Consider the following 18414-nt stretch of genomic DNA (forward strand, 5'->3'; position numbering starts at 1 on the left):
AGGTCCAAAGTAGGACCCGGGCACAATGTTGGAGTTGTAGAATCCGACAACGATTTGCTACGTCTTTGTCCACAGTTGTGGATGCGCCTGCCGAATGTGTTTGACGATGTTGGCCTCCCCGTCGAAGTAATGGATGTGATTCAGCCTCCATTAGCCGGGTTCAGAGACATCCGACAGGCTGCTGAGGACAAAACGCTAAAGAGCTGGTGTCCCAGCCGCAGCTACAGCAAGTTTAGTTAATATAATAAAGAAGGAAAACTATACCTTAAAGCATTCTATAACTAAAGACTGCAACTATTTAGTATAAAATATAAAGTTCTTTTATATATAGATTATAAGAACCTTGTATATTTTATAACCTCTAAAATCTAAACAAATAATAAATGAAATAGTTAAAACTCTTTTTAAAATACAACTTTTAAATTATCTATAGAAAAGAAACTAATAATAGCAAAGCTAATGCTTTTAGTAAAAGAATAGATTATAAAGTTTCTATTCTAAAGGAAATATAAGTTATCCTTAAAATAAATAAAAATAAAGACATTATAGCTCGAGTGATTGCAAGTAAAAACAACAACGATAAAACTATTTTGGAACTAGGCAGCAAAACCTCAATGGACCTGACACTGGCCCGTGTTTTTCATTCAGAGCTGCTTCGTCAAATTGATTTCACCATATCCCAGCATCGCCTCAGACAAAATTCCTTTAGGAATCTTCATTTCAAATGGGCAAGAATCCTTGGCGACACTCATCTACTTCAATAGCTGTATTGGTACTCTCTATTATGTGCCCGCGGAAAAGAACTCAAGTCGCCTAGCGGCCATGAAAGAGCCCAGTGCCGTCTCGTGTCTATGCCCTCAGGCAACCGTTTACAATCTTCTGCACCTTTGAGTCCTTCGCCACAAAGTCATCTCCAAACTTGGCAATGTCAGAAGCAGACAATCCCTTGCGAGCCTTAGCTGCCTCGCCAAAGGCCTCCTTCTCTGACCTGACGCCGCCGCCGAACCCGCCTACCAACAAGCCCAAGATTGCAAAGGGTGCCGAAGACGGATCCTGGACAATGTCGTACGCGGTGAGGGCCGTAGAGCCGGCAACGTCGATTAGGGCCGCAATACGGGAGACCATGACTACTCCGCCGAACAGGGCGCCTCCAGCCTCGCCGATGAAAGGGATTGCAATCAGGACAATGCTCAGGATTTCAAGGATGAGCCTCTTCTTGTTTTCCTCGATGATCTTCCCGCCGATTTCTTTGATGTTATCCATACTGCGGATAGCCTGCTCCAGCATGAATATGGGCATGCTTGCCGCCGTGACGATGTCGCCGCCGTCCGCCTCGTTCGTGTGCAGCGTCAGGTCGACTTGTGCCACCATCAGCGAGTCTGCAAGTGCTGTCATATTGGGCATGGCTGCTTGGATGACTTCCTTAGGGTTAGGTACTTTGATCTACGCGAAAAAGGAGCCTGTGGTTAGCGAGTCTTTACAACCGGCGCGGGAGATGTTTGTTCTGCCATACCTTATCCTTACTGACCGAAATAGGGGCGTTGATCTTCTTGTGCGTCAGTTTGATACAAGGTCGCCCGCCACCGCCCACTGGTTTGTCGGAGCCCGCATCGCGGCACCCGGATGGGAGGTCAATGGGACCGAAGGCAATCCAGTCCTTCTCTATACCCAATTGATCGAGTACAGCAGCGTAGAAGCCGTCAGAATCCCGCAGCGTGTACTCAATTGTCCAAGCTCCTTCCTCGAGCTTATTCAGACCAAGGTACTGGCAGCCCATTTTGTCGTACTTGTGAAGGTCGAGGGTGAGCACACAGTCAAAGTACTGGTTTCCCTTGCCCGTGTCAATGGCCATGAAAGATTCAAGCTGTGCCCCGACACTGTCCTTGACCCATCCATCATAGGCATCGAACAGATTATCATAACCCTTTGCGCTTGCGGTGAACTCATCGTTGAAGTCTAGGAGTGTGTTGAATAAAATATTGAGGGCCCATTGGTTCCAGCAAATGGAAGGTATGCTAGCATCGTCAACCGCCTTGACCATATCATCGAGGTTCTTGGGAGCCAGAGACACTTGACACGTCAAGTCACCTGGGTCATCGTTGTCAAAGTATTCGTCCTCGACTGGGTCGTAGTACGGTCCGTAGCCAATCTCCGCCAGGTCCGTGTCTTCGAAGCAGACATTGCTAGGGCAGAAACCGCGAGAACAAGCGTAATTGCACAGGCCGTAGTCATTGATGCCTGCCAAAGTGCCCGCAGTGGACGTGGTATTGGGATCTAGCAGGTTGAGAAATCCCGTAGCGAGGCAGCGGCACACTCCAATGGGACAAAACCCGTGAGCGCAACTGAACTGGCAGAGTTCGTCGAATGTCCCATCGAACGACTTGCCCTCTGTGCAATATGGCGGGTCAAACAGGGACTCCGGCCAGACGGGCAGTGCAACTTCCGTAGTTGTGCAGTAACTCTCGGGGCAGAAGCCGTAGTCGCAGGCGAAGGAGCAAAGACCACCGAAACTTGCGTCGAGTTTGGCGACGGGGTACCCCTTTACGCCCGTGGATTTCGGCCTGACAGGCTTTTTTCCAAACCTCGTACAAACGCACGCGCCTGGCGGGCAATAATCGAGAGAGCAAGTAAATTGGCAAAGTGTATCGGCCTTTGGCATTCCTGTACCATTGACGCAAGCTAGCTCGGAATAGTCGTCTGCTTCTGCCGAAAAGGAGCTGGGATCTATCCCGCTCATGACATAGGCATTGAAGTTGCTGAAACCGTTCCAACGCGAGCAGTCATAGGAAACATCCTCGCCAAAGAGTTGCAAGGTTAGTTCTCCGGGCCTGGTGATTCTTACTTCCACGGTCCCCTCATAATTCCTAGGACTGCACTCGCCGAGGTACATGCCGGCGCCGTCGCCCTCTGGGCCTTGGTAGAAGATGCCTTCCACAGAAACGCCACCAATGATGCACTCAACCTTAGACTTCTTACCGAGGAGCGCGATAAAAAATATTTTGTCATCCAGGACTTCATCGGGCAGGTATTCAATCTGCAACTGTGATGCCGTGTTAGCCACGGTGCCGTTTCTGTCGCAAATCGCTGTTCCGGCAATGGCAGGAACGAGCTTGTACCAGACCACAGCGCGCTCGTAGTCAATGGTGCTGGAGTTCTTCTTGTACATGTCGATGACGAAAGGCAGAATATCTCTCCACCCGTCGTGTGGAAGGGTGCCGTAGTTGTACGGAGCCTTCCCAACCTCGAAAGCGCCCATTGCATGTTCTCTGACGGGGCCGATATAGTGAGACTCTCCAAAGTCGTTCCAAGAGATGATCTCGATAAACTCTGGCTGCCACCATGATGCTTGGAACCAGCGGTCACCCCAAATATGGTCTCCACGCCACAACCAGTTTTTGTTATAACCCGGCAGATTGGTGTAGAACCACGGCGAGATGGGCATCATATAAGGCTTTCCACCTAAGTAGTCGCGATACGAAGCGTCGGAATACGTCCATGAGTCCCAGTAGCCCCAGGGCCAAGCCGCCCAGGAGAAGAGACCGTCAGCGACACCTCCACCGGCGGCCATAGCCTTCTTAGCGCCGAGAGAAGACCAATCTGGCATGAAGAAGCACCCTGTCTGAGCCTTGATAGTAATCCAGTCGTTGGCATTATCAGGACCTTCAAAGGTCGAGACAAATGGTTTGTTGTTGTAATGAAAGTACGTGCTGCTGGAGGCGAACTGGTTGATATACTGGACGACTGTGTCTTGAGGCCAAGGTCCGTTCCCAGCATAGTCGAACGAAAAGAAAAGCTGGATGCCTATAGAAGATGCGGCTGAAAAGGCGGCCACTAGTGCGCCTTCGTTGACAGCCTCCCCGTGGGCCATGTTGAGGGCAAACGCGTCGATATGGGCCCTTTTGGCCAGACGCATGTCATCTTCCCAATCGGCGGATGTGTAATTCTCTGTGTTGCCAACCTGTATGTCTCATGTTAGCTAGAAATTTATGCCAAATGCATCGCCAGAGATTTACCATGAAATGTGCAAAAACAGCCTTTGCCTGGGCTTGAGCTATGGCAGCCGCTGCTACAGCCACATATAACAATGCTCTCATTGTAATAGTATGGTTATGGTACGCACAGGCGCCCAAGAAAGGTTTGACTTAAGAAAATCCAAGAAGAAAGAGTGACAGTGAAAATGGTATGGTTGGCGGTAACGCATAAGAATAGAAAAAAGTAAAGATGGCTCTTTGCAATATGTTGACGGATATGAAAATGTTAAAGAGTAGGACGCACCATCATGGTTAGCTCGCGTAGATCGGAAACCAAAAAATGTCACATAAAGCTTGCTAAGTAATTGCGTTTTTGACTTCGGAATTATCCCGTTAACATTTTGCCGAGTTCCGGTCCGTTGAATCCTATGGTGGTGTCATGGGAATTACAGCCCGACTACGTTTTTGCGGACATCCGGATAGAACCCTCCATTGCATGATCTCTCGGTTAGGAATCGGACAAAGATACGACGATGCGTTTTCTGTACAGCTCCTTAAGCCGGTATTTTTTCCACCAATACCCTGTCAGACCTAAAGCCTCTTGGGATACACTGATACCAACATTGAGACCGAAATAAGTCCGCGACAGGGTATTTGACATGATTCGTCATTTCATGAGCATATTGGTATATTGTTATCATGCTGTGCCGCTGGTGAATGCGGAAACAAGATGCTGCGCCGCTGTTATTCTTCACGCGATGTGAGCTCCACGATGTGAGCTCCACGATGTTGGTGTTGGAAGCGTTAATTCGAAAAGACACTAAATGGCAATATCTGTGGGACAGCGGGCCGAGATCTTGTGCCAAGCCTTGAATCTTACTGGAGTTTTTCCCCCACTGGCCAGGGTGCCAGGGTCTTAATGCTTGTTTAATGTGAATATGGCGGGTTGGAGGACCACAGTCAATTTAACAACAGAAACAACCAACAAGCTTTGCAAGCCCGCTTTCGCCCTAGTTCAGGCGAGGCAAAGCAACCGTGTCCCGGCTTGGCACACCTCGAACGGGCCTAATCAAGTTTTTTGACGACTGTAGTCTTCACGAATGTACCTTTATGTGCCATACTAGGTGGAAACAAGCTCCAATCACGGCCGCCAATCGGTCGAGGTTCCTGCTTCAATGAGTACGCCGTCTTAATCATCAACCTGCAATTCCGCCTAGTGGGGTCTTCGCTTCTGAAAGGTTGGAACATTGAGAATTACCTGCCTACTTGAGCGAATGCTCCAATACCACGCAGGACCACACGGCCTAATTTCGCAACGCAGGTAGTGCGGGACAGTGAGGATCTCAAGCAACGTGTTTAACGGATGCCTGAATATCCATAGCTTTGGCAGAGTGCTTGAGTTGCCGCGACAAGGATTCATTGTGTGAAATTATGTAGCAAATCTGGGAGCATTGCCAACAAGGGGCATTGACACTACTTGGCCGTGTGATACGGGCGACTCCGAAGACATGACTGACATTTCACATCTGTTGGATCCTTTATCTGTAACATTGGGCTTCAAATCCTTGGAATATGGTCTGAGCTGAGCTGTTGAAGCAATATCTTCCTACTTTCATTCATCTGTCTTTCGCCCAAGTCAGTAGTCCATTGGCTCGCTCACTTGCCACTCTGCTATCGTCCACACACTGATTTCTTCTCAGCTTTGTTTTTCATTCCTCTCACTACTGCTATATGCTCAAGAAATTCTAAGACGCATCTTTACCATGTGGCTTCGAATCTCGTGTATCTTGCTTTTGGTGTCTCACTTTGCTGTCTTCGCCGCCAGCAAGAGTTTCTCTGCTGCCTACGAGAAGATATGGCTCTACTATGCCTACCAGCTTGCTTTCAAGTTCGAAGGCCCCACCCAGCCATACATTCTTCGACAACTTGACCCGACAGTTCCAATGGACAGAAGGTACATGACTGCAATCAACAATGGAAATAGAGGCTCACTCAAGGACGGCATGATGACCTGGAACGAGTTCCAATGGGCTCTCAACAACATGGCAGGACACCCGGAGATACCTCAGCTAGAGGATGACGTGGAGAAGACCGCTACCAACATATGGTACTCAGCCATGAAGAACGAAATGATGGTTGAATGGGCAGCCGCGTCCTGGAATGTGAATAAAGTTCCCAAGTATCATGTCTACATCGACAGTCTGGGAGCTATGATACGCAAAGCTCGCGACAGTATGAACGACTTTGAAATACTGGACGAGCTCAGAAAATTGGACACCATCGGTGAAAAGATCGTATCTCTCCGAAGAGCAGAGTTTCTTCAGGATAGATATTTGGGCCGTGAACTCAGAGGTCTTTTCCCCAACGTGGTAATCCATACCGACATTGTGGCGAATCCAGGTCAGCTTCAATCTTTGTTCCATTTCGTCCCTTTTTGTCTAATTGTGGTTGACCTATTTAACCAAAACACTTCCCTACCAGAGGTTCGATTACACTGACACAGCAGTAGGCAAACCTTCCGAGCCGTTTGAGGTTGTCAACCTCCGCCGTACTCTGCAGGACCCGGAGTCTGAGGCCGCAATTAGAATCGCTGTCGGCATGGAACATGAAACAACGAACCTTTGGAAGAAGAAATTCGTGGAACATGTACATTTCTACGGAGAAACCACTTTCGGAAACCAACCTGTAACGGAATCACCGGCGACAAAGCATCGCTCGGTACTAACCGTGTGGGAGAATTGTTTGAGGGCAACGGAGCATATCATTTGTTGATTTCTCATAGCATTGGCGATACTACTGGTCGAAACGCACTATATGTGAAGAGCTATTTACGATTTCAGGAATCAGGTGGTATTTTCTAGAAATGATTGGGACTTGTGTGTTAGCAACGTGAAGCGGAGAGTGGGCGATTACTAGCAGACGCTTAATTCATCCTTGATGGTAACAGAACCACGCAAATTTCTCTTGATGGCTGTTCGATTATTGATCTGGCAAATTTGCCGACTAAATCAACTAAAAATCCCGCGTTGAACATGAAGTCAAAGGCGAAACAAGACCATATCTCAAGCTGCCATGCTCTCGCAAACACCGAAGTGACGTAGCTTCCACTAAGCACTCTCAGACTTACATCGGACACTGTCATGATCAACTACGACCCAGACTTAAGACAGATAAATGTCTCGGCTGATACGATGGGGACTCGGCCATGCGTCGGTCATCATACGACCTGGTCAACAATCTCCATAATCTAGCAACGCCGCAGCCTTGCATGTATTGACACACCAAGCCCCTGTATTGAGTATAACGTCCGTGAGCGAGCCTTTCTGTCACAGGACATCAATGAATGTTACTGACTCAAAACACTATCCAGTTGAGGTAGGTGACGGCCTACGTGCATGGCGCCATACGGCTTGCTCCACAATTTGGACAGAAAGAAATTCAACTCAGTTGGTTGTTCTTATCAGGTGGCGGGGCAGAGCTTACCCCTGTCGCTCGAACAACCCACCCTGATTATTTCTGTTGGTTTGCACGCCCAGCCTGCCAGGATCTTGGATATCTCGGCAAATTCCAGAAGTCTTTTTGACCATTGACTTTTAGATATCAGGAGCTGCAAGTTGGTTGCCCAACTTTCCCACTCTACTCCATTCCCCTAATCCTCCCCTCATACCCTTTGTGGCAAACGGGCCAAAAAAGAAAGACGGCTCAATGATGAGGCACGATACTGTTGCCATCGGCTTTTGCGCTTTGGCGTTAAGCTTTCTCTTCGTCAATGCCGAGACGGCACAAGACACATCTTACATTTATCTTGACAACACGCCATATGTCGCCAGCGTATCCAACGTAGTAGAGTTCTCTTGGCCTACTTTACGTGACGCCTTCAAATCCCCAAATCGCTCAGATGTGGCCTCCTACTCAGGCTTTGACTGGACAAAGCCTTATCCTGGGACGCCTTTGTCTGGGTTCTCGGCGCACTTGCGTATTGCTGATGAATTGGCTTTTCCAAGCTCAGTAACTACGGAAGACGTCAAGACCAATGTGGCATCCATTTCATACGGAGCCCCACCGTCGTTGATGGACAGCGATGGCTTTCCAGCGAAGATGCACTCTTCATGGTACATCTGCCAGCACTACTATGTCAGCACGGTTCCAGATCCCACCCAGGAGGTTGAGCATGACTGCTCGTTTCTTCCAACGCAATGCCAACAAGACCTGAAGAGCAGTTTCGTCAAGAAATGGGGCTCTTTTGAGAGCGAGACGGGCTCCATGTGCGGTGGCAATGCCCTCGAACTCATCACTCCAAGCTGCCGCGATGCGTTAGGCCTCGTAACAGCAGACGTGCTAGGTTTGGCTCGCGCAATCCCCGATTCGTAACAAGCAGTAGTCTAACATTTGTCATCGAACAGGGTGGGACGCGTCATATCTTGCGGATACTGCGGTCTCCAAGATCTTCACTGTCGACGAAGTTGCTCAGCAATCCTGGATGATTGGCACCGGATTCAGTGACCCTTACAACCAGACGTCATACTATGCTGCGTCGAACCGGACGTATGTTGTTGTGACAGTGTTTGGTCACAGCGCCGATGCCAGCAACTCCGCCGAGCCAGTGGCAGAACTGGCATGCTTGCGTCCTGCCTGGGCCGTTTTGCCGACGCCAACGACTACCAGCAGAACCACCAGCTCTTCGGTTCCAAGCGACGCCAGTACATCCACTTTTGCTGTCACTGCGAGCACCAACCCGACCCTTTCCTCATCGAAGGCGGCGACTACTACATCTGCATCGTATTGCATAGGTATGTTTTCCATTTCATTCAGCGTACAACTGTTGCTGAAACTCGACACAAGCCCTCTTCCTTCTTCTCGCTTGTTTGTCAGTTTTTGGGCATGACTTTACGCCTTAGAAATGTGGCAAAGTCTTCCAGGCAACACCAGCCACTGACCGGCTTCTTTATAGGTGGCACTGCAGAAACTGGCGTTTCTGGAGGATTAACAGGGCTTTGCTCCTTCAGCTGCGACTATGACCGTTGCGAAAAATATGCATGCGTCTGCACGAAGTCTGCTTCGGCGGCGGCGGCAATACCCACGCGATCGGGCGTGCAGGGATGCCCAGGATCGGCTTTGGATAAGGACAGTTACGACTACGAGTACTTCGTAAACTTATGTGCTTTTACTTGTAGCCATGGATACTGCCCCGATAGTGTTTGTCAAGTCTGCTGAATGGAATGGGTTACAACAGTGATGAAGCTGTTTGAATAAAAGCTTGCAAGATTGAACACTCCCGAGCATTGGACAATTCGATCTGCTAATAAGCGCACCACCTAGTCCTGATTTTCAATAATTTCAAGTATACCTCCACAATGATTAAACATGTCTGGTACAGTGTGAGCGCAGGTTCTCGGTGTTAGCGGGAGACCCTTGCCTTGCGCTATGAGATATGCTTACAGGGGCTCGAGGTCGGCAGGGATCATATGCATTAGTCTGGAGGAACTCGGCCAGGGTGTACGTGCATGTGATGGATGCATTACTATGTACGCCCAAGTACCTCATGTATCCATCCATATCCATGGCTGGAAGTACATATTGTGCTAATTTCCGCATTTCATTCCCGCCAAACTCAGCCGCCCTGCAAAATTAATCGACTCACTTCTTCTTTCTCTTGTCTTGATTTTCCTCGCTCTATGCGAGTGCTGTTTTATTCTCTGTTCGAAAGCAAACATTGTCCAAGATTCTGGGTAGATTCATGACTGAACTAGCCTTCTCAGTACGACCCTCGCCGCCCGGTGATGACCACCGGGACGCACTCCGTGGCCACCGCCTGCCGTCCAAATTTGACCACTGGCTCTCGGCATGCGTGATACACGGAATTCGGCGTAATGAAGCGTTTGCGACCTCAGATGCTGTTCAGAAACTCTGCGCAGACTCAGAGGACAGAGCTTTCGCTCGCGCACGTAACGCGCGGCTTATCATGAGTAATTCTGTCCCCAAGATAACGAACGACGAGGATAAGCCGTACTGTATCTGGTATCCCGATGTAGCAAGCGAAGAGACCTACCGCGATCTGGCGAAGCGCTACCCTGATATGCGCTATCTGGTCGGCCGGGCGTGCGCAGTTGCAGGCTACAACGCGCTCTATCACGAATTGGGCCTGCTGCCCGAGGTCTCTATTGCCGAGGAAGCTAGAGAAAGCTCTGCACGATCCAAGGATATATTCGATACCATCATGCGCCAACCTTGTTGCTACTCAATTCTAAATGATTACACCCGGTCTTGTAATCTTGACAACCCACCCTCTCCTGCGTTCACAAACGGCGACACAGCTGTACGAGGAACATTGGATATCCGGTTTGGGCCTGATATGTACGAAGAATGGGGTAGTCATTGTTTCAACATTGCCGAAGACTACAACATCGATGAGGTCTCATCAGAAGACCCCCACATCCAGGAACTTCCCCCCAACCATATCGAACTATTCTACACGCCACTTCTCTCTCACTTACCGACTATTAAGAAGAACCCGTTGATCCTCATGGCAGCCTACGAGGGAAACCTTGACCGCTACGTACGATTACGCCGCCCGCAGATGCTCCATGACGAAGAAGCAGCCGTAATCCGTGGCATTTATCATAACACCACCTTTGCAAAGTGGTGGTGGCTTCAAGATACCAGCCGGCACCGCCGCTCCATCAAGACCGCTGCCCTCGCGCGCTTCATTATGGTCAACGACCTCTCAAACATCCCGCCTGCTGGTCCAGCCGGACTTGAAATGCCCGCTTTGATCTGGTGGCCGTTGATCCCGGCGGCGGAGACGTTGAAGGAGCTCGTTCGTCGCCGGCCGGATATGAAGCTACAGGTGGCGATGGCATGCATTGCGGGAGATTACAGGGTGCTATGGGACGCTCTTGCGCCACAGCCTTGCGCAGAGCTATGGGATCAGGCACGACAGGAACAGGCTCATAGTTGGCCAAAGGATTTCAACAGGAATTACTATGTTGACTATCTGGAGAAGCGATCTAAGGAGCTGGGAATTGACATCGTCTTCATGCGGACGGATTCCCAGTGTGAAGATGCGGCGGTCCGCGACAAAGAGCCTACGACGATTTTGTTGGACCAGGGAATATATGAGCTTCCGTTTGTCTTGGAAAGCTCCAACCCGGACGGTGGCGTTTATTGGCGCGCTGGCAAAGTCAATGCAGCTAGGTGGCAGTTGCTGATATCCTCTAGCGAGGAGATGAGACAGAAAGCACGCGAGGAAGACGGTATTAGGTTATATGATGATGATGAGGAAGTTGTTCCTGGCTCTAAGTAACTGATTGATGATTGTAACTACTTTTATAGATATATAAACAGAGGTCAGTGGTATTGACTTCTTGAAGAATGTAAACCTGCTGGGGTATCTATCCAAGCCATCGTACACAATGATAAACATATGGTTAGACTAGTGGCTTCTTAAACCTCATTTGGCTCAGTATTGATAATCTGTCCATTATTGCAACGTTCTGGCTGCCGTAAACGACGTTAGACCGGTAGCCACAATTGAGTCTAAACCTTCTATCACGTTGGTCCTGTAAACTGTGATGGAACTTGTGGTGAGCTAAGTCGAGAAGATTTCAGGTCATTCACGTTAAAATACAGGAACCTGACTTGACCACTCGTTGCGGTTTTCGTGGACTTTGTCGTGAGACGTCCAATAGCCGCTTCCACTTTGTCCAATATTGCATTCGTAAAGGGTAGTCGTCAGATTAGCGGGTTAAGTTCTTTGATTACCTTCCCTATGAGAATTGATTATTTCAGAACTTACACTAGAACGGGAGACGACGCAGACAGTGGCCTCCGTAGTGTATGGAATCTTGGTCAGACAGATAACCGCAAGCCCATTCGTCATGTTCAACATTCGACCGGGCTGTAACCTTGCGCTCACTTTGATTTCGGTGAAGCCAGGTTAGGGTGGCCTGGATTGTGTTATTCGGGGTTACTCTTGTGGGTGGGGGGGGGGGGAAGGGGGTGGACTTCTGATTCCGCTCGCTGGAGTAGGAGAAATTGAGTGGGTGGATTTGGTCTTTCACAAAGAATCTTCGCTTAATACTCCTTCTGCGCAACACTTATAGGCTACTATTGAACCACGATAAGCTTTTTTACACCAATCCAGACAGTTCACTTGTGTAAGATTGGGTCCCGGCAGGTACATGTATCCGGGCAGCTTTGTGTTCATGTAGGTAATCTCGAAAAGACTCTCTCGTGGTCCCCAGTATGGACAAGGTCTAGCGGTTGGCCCAGGGTCCTTATATCGCCCGGCCGATGTAGCGGACTATTGGCGGACTTTGGGGGTACTTCTGGTTGGCGTCGGGCGGAATCACACTCGCCAAGGGCGACGTGCATGATGGCCAAGATGCCCTGGCGTTCCGTGAGAATAGAATTTCAACATCTCGACCCTTGGGGAAACAAATGATCTGTGTCTCGCTCAGGCGTGTGAGAAATCTGACGCCAGCTGCCGTGCACCTTGTGATGTGTGCTCAGCTCGAACTCGTCGATGGCTGTAATCGATCTGTCGTATGCCCACCCAGAGGATCCATAGGCGGGCCTCTGGCTGCTTTTGACCTCAATTTATGTCCCAAGGCGAAGTTACCTACCAAAACATCTTTGTTGCGGCCAGTTGCGCCAGAGTCCGGCTTGCCCGTTCCACTGATATAGAGCAGCCAGGGGCGATAGATCGAGGCCGAATGTGCGACATTGCCAATGGTGACCTCCATTACGGTGAGCATCGCGCCGGGAATATTATCCCCTGTTATTTTCCCTAGGTTAACGATGCCCAGTGGAAACTGTCAGGATACGAGGGAACCTAGGAACAAAACCTCTACTGCTGCCGCCTATGACCCAAACGGGCAGCCTTGATTATGCAAACGCTGTAAACCACATTTCACATTTCACATTTCAACCACTTGAGAACCGAAGAAGGACGGCCGAAATTACTTACGCTCCTCTCACCGCGAACGACGAGATGATGAGCGTCTTCCTCTTTCGCGTGGTCCTGAGCTTCACGATTAGCGGGACTGGCCTGAAGAGGATGATGAGGTCCGTGATACCGTGACCTGGCGCGAGGCCCATGTGCGCGAGGAGAAGGCAGAAGCCTCCTTTGCCGGCTGGATCCTAGAGCTTCTCAATGAAGATGCAGAGCGCCACTGCCTTCACGACAGACACGACGGCCCACAGGACGATGAATATGCCCATCCCCCAGCAGCATCATCGGAACCTCCGCGAGAGAAAGTTGAAGTATAACAGGACCAAAAAAATTGCGGTCCCTGTAGACGCTGGTGGCAGATTTCCTCGACAACAAGTTTACACGTTGATCTCAATGGTGTCCTTCAACTCCTCAACCTTCTTCCACGAATCCGTCGACGTCATGCGTTGATGCCAAGCAGCAACATTGGGGAAATCCTTAAGGACGTCCTCCGGCCGGCATTCAAAAACAAAAGAACAAGATGCTGTTGTAAGGCACGAAAGCCATGTCGGCAAACGTCATCTTGTCGCCGACTAGCCACTCCCTGCCCTCCAGAGCTCCGTCCAACACGCCCAATACGCGCCTGATCTCGTTCACGTACCGGTCAATGGCAGACTGGACGCGCTCGGGATGGAGAACCTTGAACCTGCAGAAATCGACGTTTGCAAGGGGGGGCCAACATCGAGTCGAGGGGGCGCGGAGACGTACCATGCAGCTTGGCCGTAATAAGGACCCTGACCACTGGTTTGGAAGTAGAGCCATTGGTTAATGTGATGAACCTCATTTCCTTCTGCGTATGTCAAGGTGTGATTCTTGTCGTATTCTTGGACGAGATACATGAGCACGGCACCGGACTCCCAAAGCACGAGATCCCGGTTAGGATCCTCGATGACTGCCTTGATATCAGCTTCTTCTGCCCCAAGATGGCCACGCCGGGGAGCACTTGGGACGCACCGGGAACTCGACCGTTGGGGTTGAGATCGGTGAATGATGCGGGATAGTTCAAATCAGATGCTGAAGTTTTCATATCCCCAGACGACATCTTGGGAAGCATTTAACGATGTCAGTATTACGCAGCGGGCTTGAAATGGTTCCAGCGCAGTCATCATTGGCAAGGACACAGGGTTATTGCTGACGAATTGGAGAAGTTTTAGTATTATAGGTGGTTTGTCAGTTTGTCCGTTCCTTATGGGAGAATTAAGGATGAACATCATTACCGAGTTGGGCTAACTATCTTGACATGGTGGGTAACGGCGACTAACCCGGACCGACGGCCGGATTGTCCCCGAGCAGAGTCCCCACAGAATGTACCGATGCTCCCGGCCCAAAAAAAGTAAAAGTCGGAGGTCCGGGACCTTATTACCTCAGCCATGCTCTTATCTGTCGATAAGGTTCGGAACAATACTAGTTCCGTCCATGTGACCGAACCAGATTGCCCGTGCGGCAGCTTGGGTTGGCGGCGCCCGCCCAGTTACGGCCCCAATTGGCCGCCCATTTAGCGCATGCAGCACCTGGAAGCTTTGGGACGCGAATTGTGAGGCGTCTGGGGCTCCGCAAAACGCGTTTTCTTGGAATTCAATCAACCCCAAGTTTCTTTCTCTCTCTCCCGGTTCTCCGTTTGGTGCGCCTTCGTCATCATCGCCCATCCCCTTTTATCCTTTTCTCTCCTTGGCTTTATATCCATCAGCCGCAATTGCGCATTGATCGAAACAACCACCCAATCGACTACAGCTTCAACAAATCGATCCCCCCACCCCTACCTCCCATTGAGACGAGAGACCTCTCCCTTTCCTCCTCCCCGGCCGCCAACCTGGTCTAAATGACCCGAGGCCATCCGCGATGCGCGTCATTAAGCCAACATGGCTGAGCCATAGCGGCGAGCAGAAGGATTTCGAAGTCTACAGCTGCCATGTGTCCTCGGACGGCAAGCGACTCGCGACGGCCGGCGGCGATGGCCATGTGCGAGTATGGTCGACCGAGGCCATCTATGGCGACGCCAATGGAGAGGCGGAAGGCAAGCCGCGACAGCTTTGCCACATGAGCCATCATCTCGGCACCATCCACTCCGTTCGCTTCTCTCCAAACAGCCGATACCTCGCGTCCGGTGCCGACGACAAGCTCATCTGCGTCTACCACCTCGACAAGAGCCCCCCGGTGGCTTCTTTTGGTAATCATGCGCCCTGCCAGCACTCGTTTGCGATTCGACACGCTGGTTTGCTAACTCCCCGGGAACAGGACTCGGTGCCGATCCTCCACCCATCGAAAACTGGAAGACATACAAGCGGCTCGTCGGGCACGAGAACGACGTCCAAGACCTCGCCTGGTCCTATGACTCGTCAATACTGGTCTCGGTCGGCCTGGACTCCAAGATCGTCGTCTGGTCGGGACACAGCTTCGAGAAGCTCAAGACCATCACCGTCCACTCCAGTCACGTCAAGGGCATCACCTTTGACCCCGCCAACAAGTTTTTTGCAACGGCAAGCGACGACCGAACCATCAAGATATTCCGCTTTACCCCTCCCGCGCCGAACGCGACACAACACGACATGGTTAACAACTTTGTGCTGGAGACGACTATCAGCGCCCCCTTCAAAAGTTCCCCTTTGACGACATACTTCCGCAGGTGTTCGTGGTCTCCCGATGGTAACCACATTGCTGCGCCCAACGCCGTCAACGGCCCCGTGAGCTCTGTTGCCATCATAGAGCGCACGCGGTGGGACAGCGAAATCAACCTGATCGGCCACGAGGGGCCTACCGAAGTTTGCATGTTTTCTCCACGGCTGTTTCATACCGAGAACCCGGCGGAGCAACCTGAGAACAACGCGCTCGTCACCGTCATTGCCTCGGCTGGCCAAGACAAGACCCTGAGCATCTGGAACACGAACACATCGCGTCCCGTCGTGATCCTGCAAGACGTCGCCAGCAAATCCATCTCCGACTTGGCCTGGTCACCGGACGGAACTACCATTTTCGCATCGAGTCTAGACGGTTCACTCCTCGGCATCAAGTTTGACCACGGGGAGCTGGGATGGGTTGCCAACGCGGACGAGAACGACAAGGCATTACAAAAGTACGGTGCGTCGCGCAAGGGCATGGGTATCGCCGAGGACATCGAGGGTCTCAATCTCGAGAACCAAAGCAAAGCTGGCGAATCCCGCGCCGCCGAATCGAGGATGGGCGCATTGATGGGCGACGCGGGTTCGTCCAAGGGACCGACACCAGCCACCAACGGGACGAAAACGGTTGGCAACGGAACAGGAACGTCGACACCACGAGCGACCAACGGCAACGTCGAGCCCGAGAAGGATAAGGAAAAGGAGAAGGAGAAGACGGCGGAAGAGAGTGGCGACAAGTCGGCGGAACGAGTCAAGGAGCTCAAGTCTCGAGTGACGGTCGGCAAGGACGGCAGGAAACGCGTCGCGCCGCTCCTGGTATCGTCTTCGGGCACCGGCCAGTCGTCTCTTCCCCAGACGCAGCTAGTTGGATCCACATCAACCGCGAAGGCGGCGCAGAACGACGCCCCGCAGGCGATTTTGGACCTCGACCGGCCGTTTGAGGGACTTCCCAAGGGTGGCGTCGCCGCCATGTTGCTTGGCAACAAGCGCAAGGCGCAAGTCATCGAGGGCGAGGAGGAAGACGACCATGGATCGAAGCGACAGGCGACAGACCCTACCCCAGTCGTCCTTAATGGTGTCGACGGAGTCGAGCAAGCGTCCGTCGTGCCGGTTGCGCACGGCGTAGTGCCGACGCCCGAGTATCTTCGCCCCGCGGTTCTTAACCCCTCCATCGCCTTTGCGCAGATTCGGCTGGGCGTGCCCAAGGTCCGATCTCAGATCGTGCGGCCATTGGAACGGGGCGTGCTGCTTCCCGAAAGCAGCACGGACGAGGCCTCCAAAGTGCCCGAGAACATCATCCTCGAGGCCCGGAACCCGGTCCAGATCCGAGATCCCTCATCCATCTCTGCGACTAAGCGCGGAACACTGCTCTGGCAAGACTATCTGCCGAGGGCCGTCATCCTCGTGACAGGTAACAAGCAGTTCTGGGCGGCAGCCTGTGAAGACGGAAGCATCTACACGTGGACGCCCGCTGGCCGGCGGCTGATGAACCCCATCATTATGGAATCGCAACCTGTTATCTTGGAGTGTCGGAATAGCTACTTGCTCTGCATCAACGCGGTTGGTCTATGCCATGTCTGGGACCTCCAGAAACAGGCAGCACTGCACCCGCCAGTCTCGCTCGGTCCCGTACTCGAGCTCGCAACGACGACGCTGAACCTCAACACTACGACGCCGGGCCCCGGTATCACCTCGGCGCAGCTGAACTCGACGGGCCACATCGTGGTGACGCTAACGAACGGTGATGGGTATTACTACACCCGCGACATGTTCTCGTGGCAGCGCGTCAGCGAAGCATGGTGGGCCGTCGGTTCTCAGTACTGGAACAGCAACGACTCGTCCATCAGTGCTCTGCAGTCGACCGCTGTGGGACCGGTGACACCGGCCAAGCCCAAGGACGAGAGCACTGCCAACGTCTCGGCCGGCATCATCCCATACCTTGAGCGTCACACGACGAACGAGTTCTTACTCAAGGGCCGGGCCTACACGCTGCAGCGCATAGTCAAGCTGCTGCTGGGCAAGGACGGCTTCGAGGGCTTCGAGTCGACGGTCAGCATTGCCCACTTGGAGAACCGTATCGCCGCTGCTCTCCACTTGGACGCGAGGGACGAGTTCCGCCTCTACCTGTTCATGTACGCCAAGCGCCTGGGTGCCGAGGGCCACCGTGGCAAGGTCGAGGAGCTGCTCAACAGTCTACTCGGCGGCATCCTCAGGGACAAGACCGACAAGGCGAGCGACAACGGCCGAGGATGGTTCAGCCAGGAAGACGAGATTTGTGGCTGGGACCGCAAGGAGCTCCTGAAGGGTGTCGTCATGATTCTCGGTAAGTGGTGTTTCCATGGGGATTTACGGTGACGGCTTCACTAACACATGACGCGGTAGGCAAATTCCGTGAGCTCCAACGGCTCACAATCCAATACGCGCGTGTGCTCGATCTTAACTTGGAGAGTGAGGGCGCGATGGAGGTTGAGCCATGAACGTGTTTTGATGGGCGAGGGCCACGACTCTCAGTTTGCAGGAGGGTTGACTAGTGTATTAATGAGGCTACCGCTGTATAGTATACCTTCTGGTACTTGATTTGATGGAGAGCGAAAGGATTGGAAAGGTGCGGTTGTTGCTGGGCGGGGGAGGCGGATTTCGGAGTCGGCGTACGCAACGAGGCCAAGGGATTTGCTTCAAGGGGCAGGGTTGTCTTTGACGCGGACCGCTGTGGTCTTGTCACTTGTGGCGAAGGTAGATAGAGCTTCCGGCTGGTGAAACATATTTTCTAATGGTGTTTGAGCGTATGGAGATGCTCTATCGACTAGATGGATGTGATGGGGATGTCTTGTGCTGC

General features: G+C 51.7%; 6 protein-coding genes across 6 annotated transcripts; 4 read left to right on the plus strand and 2 right to left on the minus strand.

The window, feature by feature from the left end:
- Window positions 1-556: 556 nt before the first annotated feature.
- CDEST_09031 (Putative glycoside hydrolase family 71) lies at window positions 557-4344 on the minus strand. Its single transcript, XM_062925190.1, has 3 exons — window positions 4014-4344; window positions 1514-3958; window positions 557-1443 (listed from the first exon to the last, which is right to left on the minus strand). The coding sequence occupies exons 1-3, from the start codon at window positions 4092-4094 to the stop codon at window positions 850-852; spliced, it is 3120 nt and encodes a 1039-aa protein (XP_062781241.1). The 5' UTR covers window positions 4095-4344; the 3' UTR covers window positions 557-849.
- A 1285-nt stretch (window positions 4345-5629) lies between these two features.
- Window positions 5630-6816, plus strand: CDEST_09032 (uncharacterized protein). The gene is made up of 2 exons (XM_062925191.1): window positions 5630-6371; window positions 6481-6816. The coding sequence occupies exons 1-2, from the start codon at window positions 5735-5737 to the stop codon at window positions 6741-6743; spliced, it is 900 nt and encodes a 299-aa protein (XP_062781242.1). The 5' UTR covers window positions 5630-5734; the 3' UTR covers window positions 6744-6816.
- An 813-nt stretch (window positions 6817-7629) lies between these two features.
- On the plus strand, window positions 7630-9218 carry CDEST_09033 (uncharacterized protein). Its single transcript, XM_062925192.1, has 3 exons — window positions 7630-8313; window positions 8375-8761; window positions 8923-9218. The coding sequence occupies exons 1-3, from the start codon at window positions 7677-7679 to the stop codon at window positions 9183-9185; spliced, it is 1287 nt and encodes a 428-aa protein (XP_062781243.1). The 5' UTR covers window positions 7630-7676; the 3' UTR covers window positions 9186-9218.
- A 373-nt stretch (window positions 9219-9591) lies between these two features.
- CDEST_09034 (uncharacterized protein) lies at window positions 9592-11274 on the plus strand (the record flags this gene model as incomplete). Its single annotated transcript, XM_062925193.1, has 1 exon — window positions 9592-11274. Exon 1 carries the CDS (start codon window positions 9709-9711, stop codon window positions 11272-11274), a length of 1566 nt encoding a protein of 521 aa, XP_062781244.1. The 5' UTR covers window positions 9592-9708.
- Window positions 11275-13425: 2151 nt separating this feature from the next.
- On the minus strand, window positions 13426-14017 carry CDEST_09035 (Putative glutathione S-transferase, Thioredoxin-like superfamily, glutathione transferase family; the record flags this gene model as incomplete). Its single annotated transcript, XM_062925194.1, has 3 exons — window positions 13426-13609; window positions 13672-13855; window positions 13918-14017. 3 exons carry the CDS (start codon window positions 14015-14017, stop codon window positions 13426-13428), a joined length of 468 nt encoding a protein of 155 aa, XP_062781245.1.
- A 495-nt stretch (window positions 14018-14512) lies between these two features.
- Window positions 14513-18410, plus strand: CDEST_09036 (Putative quinoprotein amine dehydrogenase, beta chain). Its single transcript, XM_062925195.1, has 3 exons — window positions 14513-15130; window positions 15199-17901; window positions 17961-18410. The coding sequence occupies exons 1-3, from the start codon at window positions 14803-14805 to the stop codon at window positions 18053-18055; spliced, it is 3126 nt and encodes a 1041-aa protein (XP_062781246.1). The 5' UTR covers window positions 14513-14802; the 3' UTR covers window positions 18056-18410.
- The last annotated feature ends 4 nt before the right edge of the window (window positions 18411-18414 follow it).

Source organism: Colletotrichum destructivum, chromosome 5 (genome assembly GCF_034447905.1).
Source record: "Colletotrichum destructivum chromosome 5, complete sequence".
Lineage (NCBI taxonomy): Eukaryota > Fungi > Ascomycota > Sordariomycetes > Glomerellales > Glomerellaceae > Colletotrichum > Colletotrichum destructivum.

Coding starts and splice junctions, on each gene's coding strand:
- CDEST_09031 (XM_062925190.1), bottom strand. CDS start 4,094: ATGAGAGCATTGTTATATGTGGCTGTAGCAGCGGCTGCCATAGCTCAA. Junction 3,959..4,013: donor CTGTTTTTGCACATTTCATG/GTAAATCTCTGG, acceptor TGAGACATACAG/GTTGGCAACACAGAGAATTA. Junction 1,444..1,513: donor TTTCGGTCAGTAAGGATAAG/GTATGGCAGAAC, acceptor TTTTTCGCGTAG/ATCAAAGTACCTAACCCTAA.
- CDEST_09032 (XM_062925191.1), top strand. CDS start 5,735: ATGTGGCTTCGAATCTCGTGTATCTTGCTTTTGGTGTCTCACTTTGCT. Junction 6,372..6,480: donor CGACATTGTGGCGAATCCAG/GTCAGCTTCAAT, acceptor ACACAGCAGTAG/GCAAACCTTCCGAGCCGTTT.
- CDEST_09033 (XM_062925192.1), top strand. CDS start 7,677: ATGATGAGGCACGATACTGTTGCCATCGGCTTTTGCGCTTTGGCGTTA. Junction 8,314..8,374: donor CGTAACAGCAGACGTGCTAG/GTTTGGCTCGCG, acceptor GTCATCGAACAG/GGTGGGACGCGTCATATCTT. Junction 8,762..8,922: donor ATCTGCATCGTATTGCATAG/GTATGTTTTCCA, acceptor GCTTCTTTATAG/GTGGCACTGCAGAAACTGGC.
- CDEST_09036 (XM_062925195.1), top strand. CDS start 14,803: ATGCGCGTCATTAAGCCAACATGGCTGAGCCATAGCGGCGAGCAGAAG. Junction 15,131..15,198: donor CCCCCCGGTGGCTTCTTTTG/GTAATCATGCGC, acceptor CCCCGGGAACAG/GACTCGGTGCCGATCCTCCA. Junction 17,902..17,960: donor GGGTGTCGTCATGATTCTCG/GTAAGTGGTGTT, acceptor ATGACGCGGTAG/GCAAATTCCGTGAGCTCCAA.